This window comes from Schistocerca gregaria, chromosome 3, assembly GCF_023897955.1.
Source record: "Schistocerca gregaria isolate iqSchGreg1 chromosome 3, iqSchGreg1.2, whole genome shotgun sequence".
Taxonomy (NCBI): Eukaryota; Metazoa; Arthropoda; class Insecta; order Orthoptera; family Acrididae; genus Schistocerca; species Schistocerca gregaria.
Window position 1 is genome coordinate 613,803,468 of NC_064922.1, and position 25,679 is coordinate 613,829,146.

Sequence of the window (25,679 nt, forward strand, 5' to 3'; positions counted from 1 at the left end):
TTGGGATTAACACAGAGAAATGTAAATAACCAGAATGAGATTTTCACTCTGCAGTGAAGTGTGTGCTGATATGAAACTTCCTGGCAGATTAAAACTGTGTGCCGGACCGAGGCTCGAACTTGGGACCTTTGCCTTTCGCGGGCAAGTGCTTGCCCGCGAAAGGCAAAGGTCCCGAGTTCGAGTCTCTGTCAGGAACACAGTTTTAACCTGCCAGGAAGTTTCAAATGTAAATAACATTCAGGCCAGAGGATAGAAGTGTCTCTTGTTAAATTATGGAAATTAAACTTATACTTTTTTGACCAATGAAAAGCAAATTCCGGATATTCTTGGTTGCATTTGACATATATTGCATGTGTTACACCTGCATCATAGAGAGAAGCCTTATGCATAATATTTTTGATCATTTGCCCAAGTAATATGGCCGACTCTAAGATGTCACAAATGGCAGTCATCCATTGTCCCTATGGTGTGGCTCACAACATCAACTGAGTGTTTATCACAAGGTCAGGAGGATGGGGATGGAGTGAGGACCTGTGCAGACTTCTGGAAGTGCACTTGGTGATGGCTGACAGGCTCCAGCTTGTCTCAGAGGCCTTGCTGACTAGTCCATGGGGCAGATATCTAAGCAATGAAAGGTAAGTTTTTGAAAACAAATCTTCAGACAGGTACAATTCATCCCTGATGCATCCGCTCTCTATATTCAAAGTCCTAACTTAACATTGCTGGCAGTAAAATAAGCATGCCTATGTCTGCACTGACAGGACACACACTACTGTGGGTCTGACATTCAGATCAATTACTATGAGTCACTGATAAGCACAGAATAAACCTTGTGAGGGTATGGGATTTTCCATGATTTTATAAGTAATAATTCTGATGGATGTAGTGGACTGGGGGGAATATCACTTACTACAGTAGCAAATGTATGAACAAGCTTGACATGGTTGACATTCGCGGAAAGAAGAGCTCAAGGATTAAAGTTATCCCCAGTTGGGATCATAGTTTCTTCAAACTATGTATAGCTGTTGTTATGGTTTGTATGTGTGAGGTGTTTGTTTTGGGCTTCATGCAGCCCAGAGTTTGATCAAGCTGTACCCGACATCACTCACAAGTGTAGCAAAGAGACACCTGTGCCATACGCTGTGCGTAGGAACACCAATGACCTGAATGTCCCACAGACAAGAATGTCTGTGACATGAAGACTTCTTTGTATCTCTGTGTTACGAGCTTTCAGCAAAACACAATGAGGGTGAGTTGTCGTATAAGAGTGAATATTTTTAGTGCTTTATCCACAGGTTGTTGAGATGCTCCTTCACAAGAGTTACTAAGGATGAATTAGTAAGGAAGATCTGTTGGGAGCCCATCAACTTTTATCGCATCAGAAGAGTCTGACAGGTGTGGCCTATAGCAACCTTTCACTCTGAAGCAGAGTGTGTGCCATTTTGAAACTTACTGACAGATTAAAATTGTGTGCTAAAGGGACTTGAATCCAGAAACTTGACTTTCACAGGCAATGCTCTTACTGAATGAGTTATCTGGCAGGACTCTAGGTCCATCATAAGAGTGTAACTTCTGTCAGTCTCTCTTTCTTCCTTTCCAAACTTCATAGAAGCTTTCCTACATACTTTGCCCTCTGGGAAGAAAGAAGATTGAAGAAAAAAGGCTTAGTCCCATCCTAAGGGACTGTTTCCAGAACGAAACTACCATTCTACATAAGAATGTGCCCTATTTTGAAACTTTCTGTCAGACTAAAACACACAGTATATACAGGAGTGAAATTTGAAAATAAGAAGAGAGATAATGGGAGAAGCGAGCCCGAGGGAGGGGGGTGGGGGGTGCATTGAGTCAGGCCTGGATAGCTTGATCAGTAAGAGCACTGCTCGTTTAAGACAAGGTTCTGGGCGAGTCATGTTCTGATGCATAGTTTCAATCGGTCAGGAAATCTCAAGTTTCATTGATAAAATACTTGTCAGGAAACTGCAACATCTGTGGCAGTTAGAAGCACCAATGATAACTAAACTGCGGATATTGTTAGAAATTGTCATGCAATTAACTCTAGTTTTTGGCCCTTTGTGAAGTAATTACCCTCTGTTACCTTAATGCTGTATTGTGAGGAACACTGCCTGTGTTTTGAAGGGAGAACCGATAGAGGTACTCAGGGTACCCTCCGCCACACACTGTCAGGTGGCTTGCAGAGTATGGATGTAGATGTAGATGCTGCTGAGACCCTAAACTCATATCTTTTGGCAGACTCTCTCAGTTGCTTTGAGGCCTGTGAGAATTCTGTTTCACAAAACAGGAGCAAAAATGGATCTTTGTGGCACTGCATTGTAAGCTTCACCAACAGACAACACTTACTCCGCAACCAAGGTACAAACATAGCAGGCATTTTTGGTTTAATGCACTACCTTTCATTATCTTTGAATCATGTGGTTAATCAAGCTGGGAAGTACTCCTTCTCTGCAAAGATTGTACACTCTACACAGACATTTATAAGTGAAAAAACTTACACTTATTATCACAAAATTTTATAAACAATCTCCAATTAAGGAAATCTGATGAAATGCTCACTCATTGAACCTACCTTTCCATATGACAATGTACAAAGCTTGATGAATTCCACAATGCCATCAGGAACACTGCATTTGCTAAGGCGTTTTAGGTACTCTACTATGTCGTGTGTCTGAAGTCCAACACTCACAGCAGCATAAAGTGAGTAAGCTGTGAGTTTGTACTGAAACAAAAGAATTAACTAGAGACGTGTACTTGCAGAATAATGAATAATATTTTACACTGTGATCACATCATAAAAAATTCTGCATATTAAAATTAAATACTGAGCTACTTTGCCATGCAACATATGCTCTTCAGAAGGTTATTACAAAGGAACATGTAAATAAGATCAATAAGCTTGATGGTCTAGAACTAAATCACAGGCTATAAATCTAAGAGTAAGATATTCTGAGATGGAGAAGAAGAAGAAAACCAGGCATAGCACAGTTTCTCTTAGGAGAGTTGTGGAATACCTGTGACATACCGAAGGTCAGGGAGAAATGATTCTTCATCACTGTCATATGGCACCAAAATGTAGCACATTGCAAAATAAAGCAGTATATGCTACATATTACTTATTTGCTGCTAAAAAAAACCTGCTAACAAGATGTTTAGTCTATTTTATTTCATTTTAGATTTATTTGGTCATTTACAATATTCAACTAAATGACATCAAAATCTGGTTATCTTACATACAAACTGATTTTATATTATGAAAACTCCTTTGTACTGTAATACACTCAGGAACTTAGTTACCTCAATACAAGGTCAACGAAACAGTTGACTACCACCTAGGAAAAAAAGTCAAAGCATAGTGACATGGGAAGGACGCCAATTTATAACATTCATCTTTATAGTTGCATGCTAATGCAGGAATGCTTGATCCGTAAGGCAACTGGCAAATTTTTCATAGCGAGTATTTAGCTAACAAGAGAAGTAGAGGTGACAGTGTTAAGTACTTGGATATCTGTGCCGCTCACGTGTGGTCCTTATATCTGGCCGGCGTAGCTCCGTCTACGTTCGCCTTAATGGTTTTAATTTTGACAGACATAATCTTATGATTATGCGTCTTTATTGTTTTAATTTTTAATCTGTGACATGGCCAGTGTTTGGCTCTCAAAATAATTTAATTTTTTGTTCTGAAGAAGATTCCATTCCTGGAATCGAAACCTAGGTAAACGAGTAAAAATTATCTTGCAACTGAAGGCTGAAAAAATTGTTTATTTTCTGTACATTTCACGGTTGCTGTACGTGCTGCATTATGTTAAAGACAAGTCAGAAGTACTACTTGTGCCAATACATACATTCTTCCAGGAGAAGTTCCCTCCTGTTATGTTAATGGTTGCTCTATAAAGAATCCCTACAAAGCCTAGCCTTCATTGTAATTATCACTAAAGCAAGAATTCTGTTTAAGACTATTCAAATGACAGAAATTGAAGAATCTGATGACCTGAAACAGACAGTAATTTTTCTGTTACTGTTATATCTACAGTTTAGGCCTAATAAGAGCAGGTTCAGATTTATGGAGCCAGATCACACCCAGTCATTACCATGGGGATATTCTTCGTGTATGAGAGTAAACTTAATGTAGAACACTATTCAGTGCTAAAGGGAACAGACTTCTGTAAGTATTACTTGTTTAAGTCTTGCTTACAATGATCTTAATGGATTGAAGCAAGAACACTGCTTTGTACAAAACACCTTTTTTTTTGGGGGGGGGGGGGGGGGGAGATACTGAACTGTACCTGCAGTTTCATGATCAAAAGATGGTTGCAGTATACTTTGATCAAAATAACTTTGTGACTGATGTTTCAGTGAATCGAGTGGTAGGGTATCAGACAAGGCTGTCACATGGGGTGGGGAACAGTAGGGAGGGGAACAGTAGGGAGGGGATTTTCTATGGATTCTGAATGTTTTTTTTTTTCCTTGTATTCACAATCTACTTATGAAAACAATGTTACCAGGAGATAAAGTAAGTGAACTCAATACAGCAGCAAATTGATTGTTGGGGTATGTAAAATTTCACATCACTCATATATAAAACAAAGATTCCAAGACTTACCAAGCGGGAAAGCGCCGGCAGACAGGCACATGAACAAAACACACAAACACACACACAGAATTACTAGCTTTCGCAACCGATGGTTGCTTCTTCAGGAAGGAGAGGGAAAGACGAAAGGATGTGGGTTTTAAGGGAGAGGGTAAGGAGTCATTCCAATCCCGGGAGCGGAAAGACTTCCCTTAGGGGAAAAAAAGGACAGGTGTACACTCGCACGCACACACACACACACACACACACACACACACACACACACATATCCATCCACACATACATAGACACCATGGATGGATATGTGTGTGTGTGTGTGTGTGTGTGTGTGTGTGTGTGTGTGTGTATGTGTGTGCGCGCGAGTGTACACCTGTCCTTTTTTTCCCCTAAGGGAAGTCTTTCCGCTCCCGGGATTGGAATGACTCCTTACCCTCTCCCTTAAAACCCACATCCTTTCGTCTTTCCCTCTCCTTCCTGAAGAAGCAACCATCGGTTGCGGAAGCTAGTAATTCTGTGTGTGTGTTTGTGTGTTTTGTTCATGTGCCTGTCTGCCGGCGCTTTCCCGCTTGGTAAGTCTTGGAATCTTTGTTTTTGATATATTTTTCCCATGTGGAAGTTTCTTTCTAGCATGCAAGTTGCCAAAGAAAAAATTGTCCATAAATTTCACTACCGGGAATACACAGCACAGTCAACATCAGCTGACTTGGGAGCACTTTACGTGCTGACCTCTACTTTTGGCATTTGCATTAACACTATATTTTTAGCATTCCAAAACAATTAAACAGACGGACTGTAAATGTCATCAAAGTATTCTATAAAATGCAGGACATTTCTGGAATAAAACTGACCTCATGAATGTGTTCCGGTCGGCATACAGGTTCGGATATTGCGATCAAGAAGTCATGGGCATGTTTATATACTGGGGAAAATGATTCTAGAAAAATATGGCCATTTGGAGCCTGGAAACAAAAGAATATGATTTCATCATTGTCACACAACAGAGCTTTTCATCAATGATATATGCTGGAAAAGTCTACATTCAGATAATAATTATGCAAGTACCACAGAATATTATGCTGCACAATACTCTACTAAACACACATTTGCAAAGTGAAATAAATAAAAAATGTACTAAAATAAGCTACTACAAAAAGACCTCAGTATGAACTAAGCAAGTGTGAGATAATTCTGTTTACCAAAAAAATCCATAAATTTGGACCTAAGGACTCTACTCAGAGCAATATCCAAACAAAAATTAGTGCATCTGAATCACAAGAAATTAATTCTCCACGCAGAACACTATGAGAAGTTTAACAGTCAATCTCAGTTTTAGATCACAAGGAAATTAACTGAGTAAGTTGAATAAATTTAAGATAAGTGCATTCCTAGAGTATCGTAAAGATGTTATCCAATATTTCCAACTAATTAATACTGAAGTTTCCATACAACTGATGGTCTTCCGCTAGTCAGAACAAATAAGTTATAGAATTTGGTAAGTTAGGAAAAAATTACAGACGGCAATAAATACAAGGGCAAGTCAATTATTATCCACAATTTAGTTACATTTTTGGTTATTTTGGTAGTACTGTCATTTTACATTGATGACGCACGCTTTATTTATTTGATGTTATATCTTTGCAATTTTCAAGTTGCTAGTTTAGTTTCGTTATCGCTGTTCTGCTGTTAATCATGGCTGCTTCGCTGTCTTTTTGCACCAAAGAAGAGCAACATTCAGTTATCCGTTTTTTTGTGGTTGGAAGGCATATCAGGGGCCAAAATTCATTTAAGACTTTCGGTACAGTACGGGAACAGGGTCATTTCATGTCAATTCAACCAATTTGAGAAAATGTTCCAGCTAACAGTCTCAGGTTTGGCTGAAATTTAGCACACCAATGCTACCAAGTGTGGAACACTCATGTACAAAATTTTAAGTTCCTCTGCCAATTAGTTCCAGAATTATGGCTTGTAAAAGAAGGTGGCGTGACCCGGAAACCGCAACCCACGTCTGGTAACCTATCTTCAGACCCAACTTCAGGTCTTAATAACTTTGGAACTATTTTGCACAATCCAGTGAAATTTTTACAACCCAGTAACATCCACTTAGAGAACACACACTATGAATCAAAACACCAACAACATATTTCTGAGGGAAAATAAAAAATTCCAAAATGTGATTTAAAAAATTCAATACATTAAAAGGTACATATTGTAGGTGCCCTCTATGCCAAATATAATTCACTCAAAAAGGGTATAATTTTTTGTGGTAAACTTAATGTCGCCTAAACACACACAGAACTCATCTTGCCCATATCAGTCAAACAAACAGAGTTACATGCACATGAAAATACAAAAATTTGAAAAATTACCTGAAAACCATGGATTTTCTAAGTGTGGTAGCACAAAAGGGACAAGTGATGCCCAAGCCAAATTTCAAACACTGCATAAGTAGACCATAATATAATATGTGGCAAAATTTCGACTTGTTATTGCAAGGCATTTGTGTACAATAAAAGTTGACAGAGATGTATTTGGTTTTGTTTCTTTTAACAAGATTTAGCAAATAATAGTGATTATGCAGACAGCTTGTTTCTCATAAAGCTGCAGCAATTGTTGGAAACCATTAGACAACAGAAAGTTAAACAATGGTAGTGTTCTGGACAGAATGAGTCATTGTTAGGCAGGAACAATAAAGTGTACTAGTGGTGCTTTCGTTCAAACAAGTTGCAGTATTGGTAGAGCACAAGCATATGAATGTCATAAAACAACATATGGAACAAAATGTGGCATTTTCTTTGTACTGTATGATCTGGATGAATCGGACCAAGATTTGTTGCTATGGAGATCCGGGATACACCCTGTGGGCACAAGAAGTACAGTTCCAGGAAACTTTGGTGTTTGTTATCATCATATGTAAGTGTTTCTGGATACGTATTCTTTCCTACAAAGAAGTTGTTTTGATCCATTTCGGATTCATAAGAAGACAGTGAAGTGCAGCCTCAGAGAAATTGATACAAAATCAGTACTGAAAGTGAATCAGTGCAAGAGACTTAACATGAAACCAGGACAAAAGTTATGTTCCAAGTGTGTTACACTGCTAAAAAATGAAGAATATTCTGATAATTTACATGACAGTGACGAAGAGTATCAGCCACCTACAACCACAGCGGATGAGCAATTAAATACTTCAGTGACTGCTCTTGCTTTGTCTCCCATGAAGACACACAAAGTTGAGAAAAGAGACAGGCCCAGCTAAGGTAGAAGAAAACTACAAGAAGCTCAAATGGAATTAAAACACAAAATAGTTGACACACTAATGGTGGAAGAGGAAGAACTATCTGCTCCAAAGGAGCAGAAATCATGCCAGAAATGCTCTGATTTGGACAAAATTGTGCATGATTTGAAAGAAAAATGTGCCATATACACACGCCAGAAAAAAAGTAGCTATTCTTACCCTTGCACCTTCCAGCTGGTCTATTGACTACACTGCAAAGAAATTCAATGTTTCTACATATATAGTAAAGCAAGCTAGGAAAATAAAAGCAACCCAAGGAGTGCTTCCACAACTTCAGCAGGCTCAGGGTAAGCAATTGAGTTCAGAAATAAATATGCTAGTGTTGGAGTTTTTTTTTTGAAAATAATGACTACAGCCAAATAATACCTGAAAAAAAAGGGCTATGTAATGGTGAAAATGGGAAATGTACGTGTACAGATGCAAAAAAGACTGTTGCTATGCAACATATCATAACTATATGTAGAATTCAAGGAAAAGTATCCCAATACCAAAGTAGGTTTATCATCATTTTTCAATCTTCGGCCAAAATGGGTTGTGCCTGTAAGTGCAAGGGGCACACACAATGTTTGTGTATGTGAGACCCATCAAAATGCTAAGCTGATGTTGCAGCTATAAAGGATTCTGGTCTGGACTACAAAGGTGCAATGAATATGCTAGTGTGTGACATCAGTTCCTGCATTATACACAGGTGTGAAAAATGTCCTGGTAAGGCAAATCTTGCAGAACACATGAATAACAAACTATTGTGAACTTATGGATGATGGTTAACTTGTTTGTAAGAAACAATGGACACGCATGGTCGCACAAGTCTTGAAACAAAGCAAAGTACAGTGGAAGATTTTGTTGAAATGTGTTGTCAAGAAATGGACAAACTGACCACACACAGCTTCACAGCAACAGCACAATCCGCTTATCTCCAGTTTTGTAGGGATAATTTGAAACAAGATGAAATCATTATAATACTAGACTTTTCTGAAAATTGTGCATTTATAGTTCAAGATGCCATCCAAGGGTATTATTGGGACAACAGTCAAGCAACTCTCCAGCCATTTGTGATTTACTATACAGATGAATCAAGTGATGTATCTGTCATGAACCTGTGCATTTTTAGTGACTCTTTAATTCATGATTATTTACCTGGGTACAGAAAAATATCTCTGGCATACAATCATTCTATGTTTTGAAAGATGAGGTGAAATCAGTCGAAGAGCTGCTAAAAAGCAGACTAGAACACGTTAAAACTGTCGCAGGCACAAGGAGCCATCACCACTTCTCTCCAGCAGACTCTGACAATGTGCAGATGAGCAGACTGTCCAGTTATAACTATAGGTTCATGCACAACATGTGTCTTCACAGTGTGTCTCACTCAGGATTCAGAAGCAACAGCAGCAACATACAACCAGGTTGCTATGTTATTGCTGTTTATGATGACAAATGGTACTTAGGATGTGTTGCAGAGTGCTGTGTCGCAGAAGGTGATGTATTTGTGAACTTCGTGGCACCAGCAGGACCAGCAAGATTATTTCACTGGCCATGTTTGGCAGACAGGTGTTGGATCCCTTTTGAACATATTCTTATCACAGTTCCAGTTCATACAACAGTGTCAGGAAGACAGTACAATTTAGGAAGACAGTACAATTTGCCACTCAAAGTACAGAGTACAGTAGCTTAAGTGTGGGAGAACTTCTGTTCTAAGCACAACTGATTGGTTTTTAGCAGTTAAGGTGCAGTAAACATTAATGGTAGGTTGTGTTAATCTGTCTATATGTTGTTGCTTAGTGATTAAACAGTTGTGGGAGAGGATAAGAAGAGGCAGAACAGTTTACAATATGTTTTTTACTAAATTGTGTTGTGATATATATATCATTATGGTCTACTTATGTAGTGTTTGAAATTTGGCTTGGATACCACCTGTCCCTTTCGTGCTACCACACTTACAAAATCCATGTTTTTCAGGTAATTTTTCAAATTTTTGTATTTTTGTGTGCATGTAACTCTGTGTGACTGACATGGGCAAGATGAGTTCTGTGTGTGTTTAGGCCACATTAAGTTTAAAACAAAAAAATTTATACCCTTTTTGAGTGAATTATATCTGGCATAGAGGGCACTTACAATATGTACCTTTTAACATATTACATTTTTTAATCACATTTTGGAATTTTTCATTTTCCTTCTGAAATGTGTTGTTGGTGTTTTGATTCATGGAGTGTGTTCTCTCTAAATTAATGTTACTGGGTTGTAAACATTTCACTGGACTGTGTGGAATAGTTCGAAAGTTTTTTAAGACCTGAAGTTTGGACTGAAAATAGATTGCCAGATGCGGGTTGCAAATTTCCGGGTCACGCCACCTTCTTTCACAAGTCATAATTCTGGAACTAATTGGCAGCGGAAACTAATACATTGTACATGATTGTTCCACACATGGTAGAATTAGTGTACTGAATTTCAGTCAAATCTGATACTATGAGCTGGAGCCCTTGGTTGAACTGACATAGAATGTCCCAACAATGATTTGCCACAACGGAGTGCATATGAATGGATTGAAATATTCTGAAATGGTCTCACAAGTGTTATGCACGATGAAGGAGCTAGGTGACCATTTACGGCCACAAATAAAGAAACCATTGAATGTTCACGCAAAATAACTCTCTTAGACAGATGATTAACCATTGACGAAGTGGCACATCGTCTGCAAATTAGTCACGGTTCCGCCTACGAAACCATCCACAACAGACTTGGGTTTCATAAAGTTTGTGCAAGAAGGGTCCCAAAACAGCTCACACAGCTGCATAAACAAACGCGCTTGAACATTTGCAAAACACATTTGGATCGCTATGGTAACAAAGGGACAACTTCTTAGACAGGATCATTACCGGTGACGAAACACGAATCCATCATTATGCGCTGGAGAGTAAACAGCAGAGTATGGAATGGAAACATCCAAATGCCAAGGATTGCTGTCAAAAGGTGTTGTGTTGTTGCATGACAGTGCCTGTCTGCATACGGCTGCCTACACTGCTGAAACGCTCCAGAAATTCAAATTTGAAGTACTGGATCATCCTCCATATAGTCCCAATCTTGCCCCTTCTTATTATCACTTGTTTGGTCCACTCAGACAGACATTAAGGGGCCATCGATTTGCTTCAGATGGAGCAGTACATTCCTAGCTTGCAGGTCAACCAAGAATCTTCTTTTACGAGGGCATCAGGAAGCTTGTACAACGATGGACTAAGTGCGTGGAAACGCAAGGAGACTATGCCAAAAAATAACGTTCTTGTAAGTTTCCTATTTGATTACAATAAAATTTTATAACTACTTTGTGGATAATAATTGACTTACCCTCATATGTAGACCATACCTGCCTCTTGCACACAGCTTATCTGTTCCTAGACACTGAATAAATTGCAAAACAGCAAAATGCAACAGTTAGAGAAATGCAAATATCAGTAATTAAGCAAATAGAAAATTACTACAGTAAGGAAACAAAAAACAAAAATGGTAAAAATAAACGGAACTCGGGAAACACATAAAATGAAATAGAACATTATAAGGCATCAATAAATCGTCAGTACATGTAATGAAGAAATGAACAGACACGGAGGAAACAAATACATCATGAGGCAGGAGGAAACAGGATGAGAACAGTCTGGGAAAGGTAATATAAATAAATAGAATCTCAGTAATGGAATGCCCATACTTACTACCCAAAGAGGCCTAGATTGATGGTCAGTTTTAAGTACCATCTGTGATCTGTAATCTTTAGCTCCAAATTCATCTTCCAGAGCAGACTGATCTTCTGCCTCCACATTTTTCTTAGCAGCATCTGGAATACCCTCTGTAAAACCAACATGATGGTATTGTAATGAAAATGCTGTTGAATGCAGTGAAGAAGTACAGCTGTCCTCCAATATTGGTTTCAGTGCAACAGGATTTTATTAGACATTATGCTGAGAAGGTAGTTACAGAGGCATCTATAACACAGACAGGCAGAAAAGTTACATTTGAAAATAAATTGAAAAAGGATCTCCTTCACAACTCCTATATTCCATAACAGAATTTCTATCCTTGTAATGTCTAAAGGGTGGTGGGTAGAGATTACTAATTTACATCTGTGTTACAAAAATAAAAAGAAACCACTTGTAAATGGTCAGCATGAAGCCATATTTACATACGAACAATGACTCACACCACATCATTACAATTAACTGTACAAATGATATATGGAACAGGAAACTTACTCTACTGAAATCAGAACCATGATGTTATTTGGTGCTGCTGTAGTCTTTGGACCGAAGAGTGGTTTGAGGCAGCTCTATATGGTAGTTCATCCCATGCAAGCCTATTCATCTCTGGATAACTACCATAGCCTACACCCATTTAAACCTACTTACTGTATTCATCCTTGGTCTCTCTCTCTCTCTCTCTCTCTCTCTCTCTCTCTCCAGTTTTTACCCATCACACTTCCCTCCATTATCATACTATTATTTGATGTCTCAGTATGTCTCCTATCAATTGATCCCTTATTTTAGTCAAGTATTCTAAAAAAAAAAATCCCTCAATGTTTTCAATGCCTTCTCATTAGTTATTCAATCCACCTATTTAGTAGTCAGCATTCTCCTGTGGCACAAAATTTCAAAAGTTTCTATTCTAGTGTGAAGTGCTACACTTTCACATTTCACATCCATACAAGGCTACACTCCAGACTAACACCTTCAGAAAAAAAATGAAAAATAAAAAAAATTAATATTATAAAATGGATAGTTGCTACTCACACTACAGTGGAGATGCCAAGTTGCAGATAGGCACAACAAAAAGACTGTGAGAAAGTAATCTTTCGGCCAACAAAGCCTTCGCTGGCGCTGGAGATAGACAACACACACACACACACACACACACACACACACACACACACACACACACACACACACACACAGCACAAAATGCACCTCACACACTCACTGTGGTTGCTGAGGCCACATGGCTGGCATTCGGACTTGCACTACTAAGGCAGTTGTTAAGTTTCACACCTACTTTGCCTACAATAATGTATTCACTATCCTGGTTATCCACTAGTCATATATGCAAATAAGTGCTGGAGGCAGAAGTGCAATTAATGGCCAGAAAAATCATAATACTGAGTGAGAGTTAACAGAACATTTGGATTTGTGGTCTGTGGCATGAATATACGGCTGGGCGCGTTAACACGGCCAGAGGCCACAGAGGGAAGAAACGGCAGTGCGTCTCAACACGTCAGGAGCACACAGGCGGCACGTGTAAACACGTTCACAATACCAGATAGAAGGACTAGTGGCGAGCGCAAATACGTTCAGAGCAGACACGGACAGGTGAAAGCCGCGCGCTAACATGTCCAGAGCAGTTAAAGGGTTAAAGAAAGGTTCTGGGTGCTAAATTTAACAGCAATCATTCCATTCCTCCTTTTTAAATGAACTATCCTCATTATTTTTGTTTTCTATCTCCTGCCTGATGCTATTGACGGGACGGTTTATGTCTGTTCTGTCAGCTCTGATTTCTGTTTCCAAAAATAAGTTTGCTAAAATAGCCACTTGAGCTTGAGTATATATTTCCCCTTCTTCTGAATCCACAAATGAAACAATCATGTCTTTATCACGATTTTGTAGGCTAACAGAAAGTTTATTGAAAGCTCATGAAGATTTGGGTTATTTAAGCCAGTTGATACTTAACAGTAGAGCAATATTTAAATTCAGTATTACCACAAAAGAATCGAGAAATATTTGCTCATTTACACCAAAGGCGAGTAACACGTCTTCAGTAACTGATTTGCCTTTACACCTGGTGATACCTACAACCTTGACTATTGGAACTGGCAAGATAGAACAATCCTATTGTTTATGTTCAGATTTGTGAAGTTCTTTGGCAAGGATACTAACCTCACTCCAAGAATCTAGAATAATGTTCACCCATGTTGTCATAAATCTTTCCTTTGATTATAGGTTTCCTACAGACAGCATTTCCACTGTTATCAGTGAACAAAGATCTTTCTCTTTTCATATCCTACGAAATCTATAACTATAGGCTGAGTGTTATTCACTGTTTGTTGCTTGAGAGCTTGTCCCTTCCTGAGAACGTCATTAGCTTTCCAAATTCTCAGCAATAACTTCCCCTTGGGATGTGGGTCCCCTGCACTTACTCGTTTTCGAACCATTCCGTTATCTCTTTTAATCCAGGTTTCGGGGTTCTGTCTCTTAAACTGACAATATTGGCTGCTATTCCTCCTTTGCTCTAAAATATTTTCTTAACCATACTCTTCTTATGTTCCAAAGCCTATCTTCTTTGAGGGTTTTATCCAAAATTTATAACTGCGCTATGTAGTTAAGTATATCACAAGCCCTTGATCATTCTCTTCTTATCACTTTTTTCTCTAACATATGTGGAAATTCAGCAAGTAAGTGCCATGATAAGCTGACTTTCACTAATAGGTTTGTCTGATAACTTTCTTTAATTTAAATGCAATACAACATATTTTCTAGATCCTCCCATCTCTTTTTATAAGGGTCATGATGTAATAATTCTAGACTTCTGCGTCAGCATCTTTACTCCGCAAGCCACCTTGCTGTGTGTGGTGGAGGGTACTTTGTGTACCAATGCCAGTTCCCTCCTTTCCTGTTCCAGTCGGGAACAATTCACAGGAAGGAGGATTGCCCTTAAGCCTGTGTGTGGGCCAGAGTCTCTCTAATTTTATCTTCCTGGTCTTTTCGCAAGATTACACATATGAGGAAGCAGTGTATTTGTTGACTCTTCTAGGAATGTATGCTCTTGGACCTCTAACAATAAACCATACCGTGATGCAGAACGTCTCACTTGCAGTGTCTGGCACTGGAGCTTGTTGATCACCTCTATGACACTTTTGTGCTTAACACATGAACCTGTAACAAAATGTGCTTTTCTTCTTTGGATTTCCTCTGTCAATCCTATCTGTTATGGTCATATACTGACGAGCAGTATACAAGTATTGGTCGAATATGTGTTTGTGGTCTGTGGTAGTAAAAGTGAATTCAAATTTGAAACTACATACGAGGCAGTAGGTCTAAACGATATTTATAATAACAGCATCATCAAAAATAATTCCCTTTATGCAAATGAGCAGTTATAGCATGAAAGGAAATGGGCGAATGAGTACAGGATTCAACATTCTGCCAACAACGTTGCCATTATTGACAGAGCTCCAGCTGAGGCATGTAAAGGATGGAGAATTATATTGGCCTTATCTTTTTTATATTAATAGCCCTGTAATTCACTTTAATTTAGGGAACTGAAGAAAGAACAATTATTTTCATTATATTGGCCATTTTACAATACAAATCCATTTACATTTTGGTTGATATTCCTTCTGTTGTACCTAATTTCTTTTTTCTAATTATGTACACAAACACAGGTCATTATTCACTAAATACAAGTGGCACAGACCAGAAGAAAATCACATAAAAGGACAATAATCTGCTAAGCTTTAGCAAGTTATTGCCATTTTGAGGTTGGAATGGCAGAAGAAAATAGTGTATGTTATTTCTGAAGCACTCTGCACAAATGCATAAGTTTTTGCACTTCAAATGTTCTTTTCTGTTGAATGAAGTTTTACTCTCCAGTGGAAAGTTTACTGATATGAAAATTCCTGGCAGATTAAAACTGTGTGCCTGAACATGGCTCAAACTCAGCACCTGTGCCTTTTGCAAGCATGGGATCTACTGACTGAACTACCCAAGCACTCAGCAAATTACTTGATGCAATGTTCCCAAGATCTATAACTAATTCTGGTAGGTCATCTGTAACTTTCCATCATCATTTCATTAGCCTTTATCAGTAAAAATTTAGCTACTCCATTGTGTGATAACCAGGTGACATTCTGAGAAGCACAGTGGCTTCCATAACAACCAAATTTCCTCATGCAAACCGTAATACAAAACACTGCTATAAGAACTGAAAATTTTGCTCCTTTTCCATTCATTTTCTAATCTTGTTTGGAAAAACACAACCACCTTAACATGTCTCAGTGGTATATCTGCAATAATATAGCAGAATTTTTTTCCAAGAAAGAAACTGGATGATAATACATCAGTAGTGGGCAATACCTCCTTCTTGTTCTCCATCGTCATCAGCATATGAATAATCATCATCATCTTTTTTCTTCTTTTTCCATTTCTTTGGATCTGAAAAAAAAAATACACGTGATCTTTTAAAAATCTGCGGAAACAAACAAAATTCTTAATAAATTCTCCTTTTCATCAATTGTCAACTGGTCATCATACAGTGATGCAAAAGAAATTGTTCACATCAGAACAGCAGGGTGCAAGTTCAAGTAATAACAAGTGTTCATTCACAATCATTTAATAAGTTCTCATTTTGTTGTTCTGTTTTTATAAAAGTGCTAAAAAGTGCAAAAATTGGCGAATTATTTTAATTCTGCGTGTTAATTTTAACTACGAAATTTCTTAGCTGGTACTTCTGTTAACTGGGATCAAAGTAAACATATAGCAGTAACATGTTACGGCCAACTCATTTAGAAAAAAAGTGAAAATAATGATGGTTATTCTGTGACTTTTGTGTTGTGACTTATGAGAAAAGTTATTTCACCTGGCCACATAAGCGACCAAGAATACATAAAATGTGTATAAAACGTAGTTGTAGGGACCTTGAATGCATTACACGGGTACTTTACATACTATTTGCAAACAAACTGGTATCTTCTTGTAGAAAATAGTGACGGACGAAAATTTAAAGTAGGAACATACTGCTTCTATATAAGTATGTACTCATACAGTGACGGTTAAAATTTTCAAAACTGAAGAGTTAAGGCAATATTACGGGCTTATGCATCGCTACCATTCAACTTGTTAGCAAATGATGTAACGAAATAATTTCACAATATGACATAGATAAAAGGAAGATCGTCTCTTTACCATCCTTCTTATATCTCTTCTGACCGCCCATTGCGACTGTATAACAACACAGTCATAAACACAACACTATCACAACGGCACAATGCTGTATATACAAATACACTGCGGCGATGTCACACTGACACAACACTGCCAGTACAAGAACTGCCAAGCCGCGCAGTAGTGTTTACAATTTGTTATGCATATTGTCTCTGACATACGTGTACAACATCTGTGATTGTCATCCTTCTCAGAAAATTTGCATGTGGCCCAAGGAGTATAAATATCTATGGAATGAGAATTTGGATGCACATAACGAGAGTTCTGTCCGCAACATCTCTTGCATCTCAAGTCATGTGATTTTGGGACGATGCATTTTAGCATGTACGGCGCTTAGCGTGTTTGAGTGTTATTTCCTCGCTGATATAGGCAACCACCTTCAGCCGTAGCCGTACCAGTACCGTGAAACTTGGTATATGCATTTTACAGTCAACTGAACAATTTGATATCAGGAACTGAAGTTAGATTAAGGATTTGAAGAGCAGTAGTATTGTGCTTTTTCTTCAAAGCACTGTAGCTCAGACTCCACTTTATTTACGCTTTTTCGGTAATAGGATAAGAAGTGACAGCAAACTGCACTTACTCGTATCGTCGAATCTCTGTTCCAATTAATTACGTTACAATAACTGAACGGTAAATACGGTTAGCGATTTACAACACCTACTTGTCCATTGTTGTTGTTGTTGTGGTCTTCAGTCCTGAGACTGGTTTGATGCAGCTCTCCATGCTACTCTATCCTGTACAAGCCTCTTCATCTCCCAGTACCCACTGCAACTTACATCCTTCTGAATCTGAGTAGTGTAGTCATCTCTTGGTCTCCCTCTACGATTTTTACCCTCTACGCTGCCCTCCAGTTCTAAATTGGTGATCCCTTGATGCCTCAGAACATGTCCTACCAACCGATCCCTTCTTCTGGTCAAGTTGTGCCACAAACTTCTCTTCTCCCCAATCCTATTCAATACTTGCTCATTAGTTATGTGATCTACTCACCAAATCTTCAGCATTCTACTGTAAAACCACATTTCGAAAGCTTCTATTCTCTTCTTGTCTAAACTATTTATTGTCCATGTTTCACTTCCATACATGGCTACACTCCATACAAATTTCTCTCCTTCAGAAACGCTTTCCTTGCCATCGCCAGTCTATATCTTCTCTACTTCGACCATCATCAGTTATTTTGCTCCCCAAATAGCAAAACTTCTTTACTACTTTAAATGTCTCATTTCCTAATCTAATACCCTCAACATCACCCGACTTAATTCGACTACATTCCATTATCCTCGTTTTGCTTTTGTTGATCTTCATCTTATATCCTCCTTTCAAGACACTATCCATTCCGTTCAACTGCTCTTCTAAGTCCTTTGCTGTCTCTGACAGAGTTACAATGTCATCGGCAAACCTCAAAGTTTTTATTTCTTCTCCATGGATTTTAATACCTACTCCGAATTTTTCTTTTGTTTCCTTTACTGCTTGCTCAATATACAGATTGAATAACATTGGGGAGAGGCTACAACCCTGTCTCACTCCCTTCCCAACCACTGCTTCCCTTTCATGTCCCTCAACTCTTATAACTGCCATCTGGTTTCTGTACAAATTGTAAATAGCCTTTCGCTCCCTGTATTTTACCCCTGCCACCTTTAGAATTTGAAAGAGAGTATTCCAGTGAACATTGCCAAAAGCTTTCTCTAAGTCTACAAATGCTAGAAACGTAGGTTTGCCCTTCCTTAATGTAGCTTCTAAGATAAGTCGTAGGGTCAGTATTGCCTCACGTGTTCCAACATTTCTGCGGAATCCAAACTGACCTTCCCCGAGGCCGGATTCTACTAGTTTTTCCATTCGTCTGTAAAGAATTCGCATTAGTATTTTGCAACTGTGACTTATTAAACTGATAGTTCGGTAATTTTCACATCTGTCAACACCTGGTTTCTTTGGGATTGGAATTATTATATTCTTCTTGAAGTCTGAGGGTATTTCGCCTGTCTCATACATCTTGCTCACCAGATGGTAGAGTTTTGTCAGGACTGGCTCTCCCTAGGGCGCAGGAGTTCCAATGGAATGTTGTCTACTCCGGGGTCTTCTTTTGACTCAGGTCTTTCAGTGCTCTGTCAAACTCTTCATGCAGTATCGTATCTCCCATTTCATCTTCATCTACATCCTCTTCCATTTCCATAATATTGTCCTCAAGTACATCGCCCTTGTATAGACCCACTATATACTCTTTCCACCTTTCTGCTTTCCCTTCTTTGCTTAGAACTGGGTTTCCATCTGAGCTCTTGATGTTCATACAAGTGGTTCTCTTATCTCCAAAAGTCTCTTTAATTTTCCTGTAGGCAGTATCTATCTTACCCCTAGTGAGATAAGACTCTACATCTTTGCATTTCGTCTCTAGCCATCCCTGCTTAACCATTTTGCACTTCCTGTCGATTTCATTTTTGAGACGTCTGTATTCCTTTTTGCCTGCTTAATGTACTGCATTTTTATATTTTCTCGTTTCATCAATTAAATTCAATATTTCTTCTGTTACCCAAGGATTTCTACTAGCCCTCGTCTTTTTACCAACTTGATCCTCTGCTGCCTTCACTATTTCATTCCTCAAAGCTACCCCTTCTTCTTCTACTGTATTTCTTTCCCCCATTCCTGTCAATTGCTCCCTTATGCTCTCCCTGAAACTCTGTACAACCTCTGGTTCTTTTAGTTTATCCATGTCTCATCTCCTTAAATTCCCACCTTTTTGCAGTTTCTTCAGTTTTAATCTACAGGTCATAACCAATAGATTGTGGTCAGAGTCCACATCTGTCCCTGGAAATGTCTTACAATGTAAAACCTGGTTCCTAAATCTCTGTCTTACCATTATATAATCTATCTGAAACCTGTCAGTATCTCCAGGCTTCTTCCATGTATAAAGCCTTCTTTTAAGATTCTTGAACCAAGTGTTGTCTATGATTAAGTTGTGCTCTGTGCAAAATTCTATCAGGCGGCTTCCTCTTTCATTTCTTTGCCCCAGTCCCTATTCACCTACTATGTTTCCTTCTCTCCCTTTTCTTACTACCGAATTCCAGTCACCCATGACTATTAAATTTTCATCTCCCTTCACTATCTGAATAATTTCTTTTATTTGATCATACACTTCATCAATTTATTCGTCATCTGCAGAGCTAGTTGGCATATAAACTTGTACTACTGTAGTAGGTGTGGGCTTCGTATCTATCTTGGCCACGATAATGCGTTCACTTTGCTGTTAGTAGTAGCTTACCCGCATTCCTATTTTTCTATTCATTATTAAACCTACTCCTCCATTACCCCTATTTGATTTTGTGTTTATAACCCTGTAGTCACCTGACCAGAAGTCTTGTTCCTCCTGCCACCGAACTTCACTAATTCCCACTATATCTAACTTTAACCTATCCATTTCCCTTTTTAAATTTGCTAACATACCTGCCCGATTAAGGGATCTGACATTCCACGCTCCGATCCGTTCAATGCCAGTTTTCTTTCTCCTGATAACGACATCCTCTTGAGTAGTCGCCGCCCGGAGATCCGAATGTGTTACTATTTTACCTCCAGAATATTTTACCCAAGAGGACACCATCATCATTTAATCATACAGTAAAGCTGCATGCCTTCTGGAAAAATTATGGCCATAGTTTCCCCTAGCTTTCAGCTGTTCTCAGTACCGGCACAACAAGGCCGTTTTGGTTATTGTTACAAGGCCAGATCAGTCAAACATCCAGACTGTTGCCCTTGCAACTACTGAAAAGGCTGCTGCCCGTCTTCAGAAACCACATGTTTGTCTGGCCTCTTAACAGATACCACTCTGTTGTGGTTGAACCTACGGTATGTCTATCTGTATCGCTGAAGCACTCAAGCCTCCCCACCAACGGCAAGGTCCATGGTTCATTGGGGGACTTGTCCACTATTATTTTCAATTTTACTTTATTTACTCTTTTGCTTTTTATAGACATGTAAAATATACATAACATTTTGTCGCTATTGCAACAGAAAAGTAAAACCATACACAGTGCACACAAAAATAAGAAATACGAGATCAATGCTCGAATTTTGGAGTAATAAAAGAAGTGATAGCCAACAATTTTTTATGTTTTACTGATTCATATTGTCGAGTTTGTTCTCACCAATTACTTTACAATGACGCTGCACAGGAGAATGTCTCATATAGAAATACTTAGATACATACAAGGGTTTGAAAACATGCATAAATTGGAGGAAATTAATCAGACTGTCATGTGTGAATTTTATCTGCATGTGAACTTAGCACTAATATACATGCACTGACTACTGGCAGTTTACTGAGGCATGCTTGAAGATTTATCAGGCACTTGTCTTGAAAACACATGCCCTAAAATCACAGAAATTATTCTTACATTAGCGTTTCTCGACACTTTTCAACAAATAAAGTGCTTCATATCAATATGAAATTTACAATTATACATTTGTTGTACACACTTACAAAAAGGAACTTGTTCTTTTTTCACATACTTCTCCTTACCCCTGTAGAAACGACAATACTGCATTGTGGCTGTTACTAAAACTCAGTGAATTGAGACCAGGATCACAAACTTGTCCACTTGCTGGAGTTGTCAGAAAACAAATGAAAACCAAGTAAAACATAACACAAAATTGACTTTGACTCTCCTGTACCATTGTCCTGGAGTACAACATTCAAATGTGCTCAATGTGGTGACCCTGGACACCGATACAGTGGTGCACTTGTTGAATGAAAAAATTATTTTCTGCTTCCAGTATTGCCTGCTGAAGAGAATTACAAGCAAGCACGATACATTCCTGTATGTCTTCTGGAGTTGTTGGAATATCGCAATAGACAACCTCTTTAATGTGTCCCCAAAGAAACAAGTCCAGCGGATTTAAATCAGGAGGCCTAACAAGCCAAGTAACTGTTCCTCCTCGACCAATCCATCTGGCAGAATATCTTCAGTTCAGATCATAACGTGCACACAAGGAATAATGCGCTGTACATCCATCAAGTTGATACCACATAAGCATTCTAGTACTTAGTGGCACTTCCTCCAGAAGAGTTGGAAGAATTCGTCTGAGGAAGTTGGTATACGCTGTGCCATTTAGACTACCATTGATGAAATAAGGGCTAATAACTGCAGTACCAAGCACCCCACGCCAGACGTTAACTCTCCATTGATGCTGGTGTTCCACCTGTCCAAACCATCATGGGTTGTCGCTGGACCAATAATGCACGTTCCTTGTATTTACCTGTCCTTTGGACAAGGAACATTCATTTCTAAATAGAACATTGGAGAAGAAATTTGGTTTGGTGAGGATTTGCTGCTGTGCCCACTGACAGTACTGGACACGATTCTGGAAATCATTCCCATTCTATTTTTGATGTTGGTGTACATGGTAAGTATGGAACCGGTGACGTGTAAGAATACGATGTACATTGGTTTTACGAATACCAATCTCGTGTTCATATTGTCGTGTGCTCACATGTGGATTCATAGCAACGAAAGCGAGAACAGTAACTTCGGCAGCTTCGTCTGTGCGAGTGCTACAATGATTGCATTGTCGTGGGTTGAAACTTCCCGTTTCCTGAAGCATCGCAAAAAGATGAGAAACATCCATTGGGAAGGTGAATTCTTGTCAGGATATTGCTCTCTGTACAGTTCCGCTGCCTGCGTAGCATTTCACCTACCTTCAACAACAACAACAATAAAAGAAACGTTATGTCGATGTAGTTTGTAGGAAGGACAGCCCTTACTTTATTCCTGCTCTACATAACAGTATTTAAATGGACTAAACTACTGTATTAAATGTACCCGTACATAAGAAAACAGTATTGCAATTACTGTTCTGCTAACTTACATTCCCCACAGATGAGTAGCATTTCTACCTTCTCCTCTATGGTGTAAATTCTACTCACACAACTCTTCAACTGTCGATGGTTGATGGAATGACGGGTGTGCATTCTACTTATGTTTACATTTGTCGTCTGTCAACGTCAGCACGTGGATGTGTTCCATTATGCCCAGTACCTGCACTAAGGGCTGCAAGTGTCAGCATCAATGTGGTGTTATGTAATTAATAACGTTGTGTTTCAGTTAATGGAACACTGTGATGGATTTTTGAGTAGGTCTTTAGGAGAGGAAATAAATTACTGAATAAATAATACTGGGTGCCATTTAAAAAAGTCATACCAATGTTCATATCTTTGTAAAAAACAGAGCTACAACAAAGGCAATCATGCTGATTGATGTCCCCCTGACGGCTAAAGAACATTTGCTTGAAACATTTTGTAATTTGCATCTGGACAAACAGTTATTTAGGGTGGCCAATATAAATGGGACACCCTGTATCATGAGTTCACTTTAACAATGTAACTTTCTATATAAGCATTTCTACAAGACAGTCTGGATGGTATTCATGCTATATACCCCGTTGCTCTTTTCTGAATTACAGTATTCTATTTTAGTAACCAGAATGTGCACTTCCCCATACATGAATTGAGTAGAACAGATATAGGAATACGAATTGATAACACATTTTCCACAAAATTTTACCACAACTTTTGCTGCTTTGTGTATGAAGACAATCTGTATGTTTATCTTTTTACACAGCACATCTGTCAAATGCTTATCTCTAATAGTTCTTAAATTTTTGTGCTGTTTGCTTCTTTAATTGCACTCTATTTATTTTCAGATTTGCATTACACATATAGTCACTTTGTTTTGAAACAGTACATAAACTGTTTTAGACTTTTGTATTATTAAAAGTTGTTTGTTAATAGATATTTTTTCCCTGTTCTCAGGAATTCTATCGTTTCAAATTCCTCCTTTGTCTAAGCTGCGTAGACAAATGTGTCACATACATGCATTACAAGTTTTTTATTTACATTGCCTGCGAACTCATTTATGTAGAAAATCATTAGTGTTGGCCCAAATACAGAACCTTGTGCCACATCATATTTGACAGTTTGTAGCTCAGATCTGTAACTGATTATTTTTCCCCCAGTAGTTCGTATGATTTCTGGACAATGTTTCTTATTTATAATGTATGATTTAATTGAAATCCTCTTCTGTAAACAAGGGTAAGAGATAGTCAATGAGAAACAAAGTTATTGTGTGTAAAATATGGTGAGATTTATTCATATTGGTTGACAGTTCCAAAACAAAATGAAAAATGGCATCTCTATGTCTAATTTCCGATTGTTACTAAAGTCAGCTTTGTCAGCATGTGTGCATGTAAGCAGTGGTAGGTGCTAAATACATGGCTGCCAGTAGTTGTAGCTTGTGTAGTGTTTCCCTAGAAAAATGTTTGACAGGGATGATATTATGAACCTGAGGATGATGTTGATAATTACAACTAAGATAAATTTCCTGCATATTTTCTTGGCCATAAATGTGCTTCAAAAGTTGTTGCTAATCAGGTAAATGGGAATATTTATACAAGCAAGTAAATAATGTTAAATTGCATCCCTACCAATAATTTACATGAATTTATGTGACAGGGTGATATTAGAAATGTTAAGGGGCATCCTTAACATTATTTACAAGTTGTAGTAAGGAGCAAGCTACAATTAATTTTAAATTGTGCTGCATCTTAGTCTAATTTTGAGGTTGTTATACTTTATTGACACAAAAATTGTTAATCTGAATCTTAGTATCAAATACTGAAACTATTTCATTTTCAGAATAATTAGATGATACAACAAATCCGCTAAAGAGACTGACTATGCTAAGCTTGTCCTTCCTCTTCTGGAGTATTGATGTACTGTATGGAATCATTACTAGAGAGAATTGATGGAGGATGTCGAAAAAGTTCAGAAAAGGGCAGCTCATTTTGTACTGTCGTTAAAAACGGAGAGAATGTCATGGATGTGATATGCTAGTTGAGATGTCAGTCATTAAAGCAAAGGCTTTTTTCATTATAGCAAGACCTTTTCATGTAACTTCAGTTACCAATGTTGTCCTCTGAATGCGAAAATATTTTGTTGACTCCCACCTGCATAGGGAGGAATCACCATTGCAATAAAATGAGAGGTATTGGGGTTTTCATGGATAGAGTTAGAAGTTCCTTTAGCCCCCATGCTGTTCGAGAGTGGACCAGTAGACAAATAGTCTGAAAATGGTCTGATGAACTTCCTACCAAGTACGTGAATTCATTTGATTTATTTTTGAGTTCCATTGATCTTTGATGTGAGTGTTACTGCTAGGATGTAGAATGTATTGGATCGCCGTACTATTTCGCTGCAACTGCCGGCCGTAGCGGCCAGCAGTGATTGCGGACAGTTGACTACTGCTCTTGAGCAAAGCAACGTTGTAACTGCGCCGCAGTCAGCGGTCGTGACGTCATCGCGACTGCCGCGTCTCGGCCGCTGCAGAAGCAGTCAAGCAGTTGGGCCACGACTGCCAGGTGTGTGACGACTACAGAAATCAACGACGCGCTATGTCGAAGAAAGGTTTTCGCGATGACGACGACGAACAGTTAGTGGAGTATGTGAGCAAATACTCTATGCTGTATGATCATAAGCATACGGATTTCAGAAATGTGATGGCAAATGATAAGGTGTGGAAGAAGATAGGAGAAGCAATGAAAAAAGATGGTGTTTTGCATATACATATTCATTTATTTATGATTTTTTCCTACTGTGGCAAATTGTAAAATATGGAGGCCACAACAATGCTTCCATTCTTTCTATCACCAAACGATTACAACAATAGTCGTTACGAGTAGTAACAATAATTTATTTACTTTATTTGAGCCGTAGTTCTTTTCCAGGTTGTAATCATTGATTTGTAAGGTCACAGAAGTAATTCTTAAATGT

The 25,679-nt window shown here is 38.4% G+C and overlaps 1 protein-coding gene across 1 annotated transcript in view; it reads right to left on the reverse strand.

Moving 5' to 3' along the window:
• The window catches only part of LOC126354389 (general transcription and DNA repair factor IIH helicase subunit XPB), an 83,467-nt gene extending 66,323 nt beyond the window's left edge, over positions 1–17,144 (reverse strand). The window contains exons 1-5 of the mRNA XM_050003992.1: positions 16,829–17,144; positions 16,001–16,078; positions 11,597–11,730; positions 5,452–5,562; positions 2,585–2,734 (exon numbers count right to left, since the gene is read on the reverse strand). Of these exons, the coding sequence (XP_049859949.1) occupies positions 2,585–2,734; positions 5,452–5,562; positions 11,597–11,730; positions 16,001–16,078; positions 16,829–16,859 (504 nt within the window). The 5' untranslated portion in view covers positions 16,860–17,144. The remainder of the gene's footprint in view (positions 1–2,584; positions 2,735–5,451; positions 5,563–11,596; positions 11,731–16,000; positions 16,079–16,828) is intronic.
• Between the last annotated feature and the right edge of the window lie 8,535 nt (positions 17,145–25,679).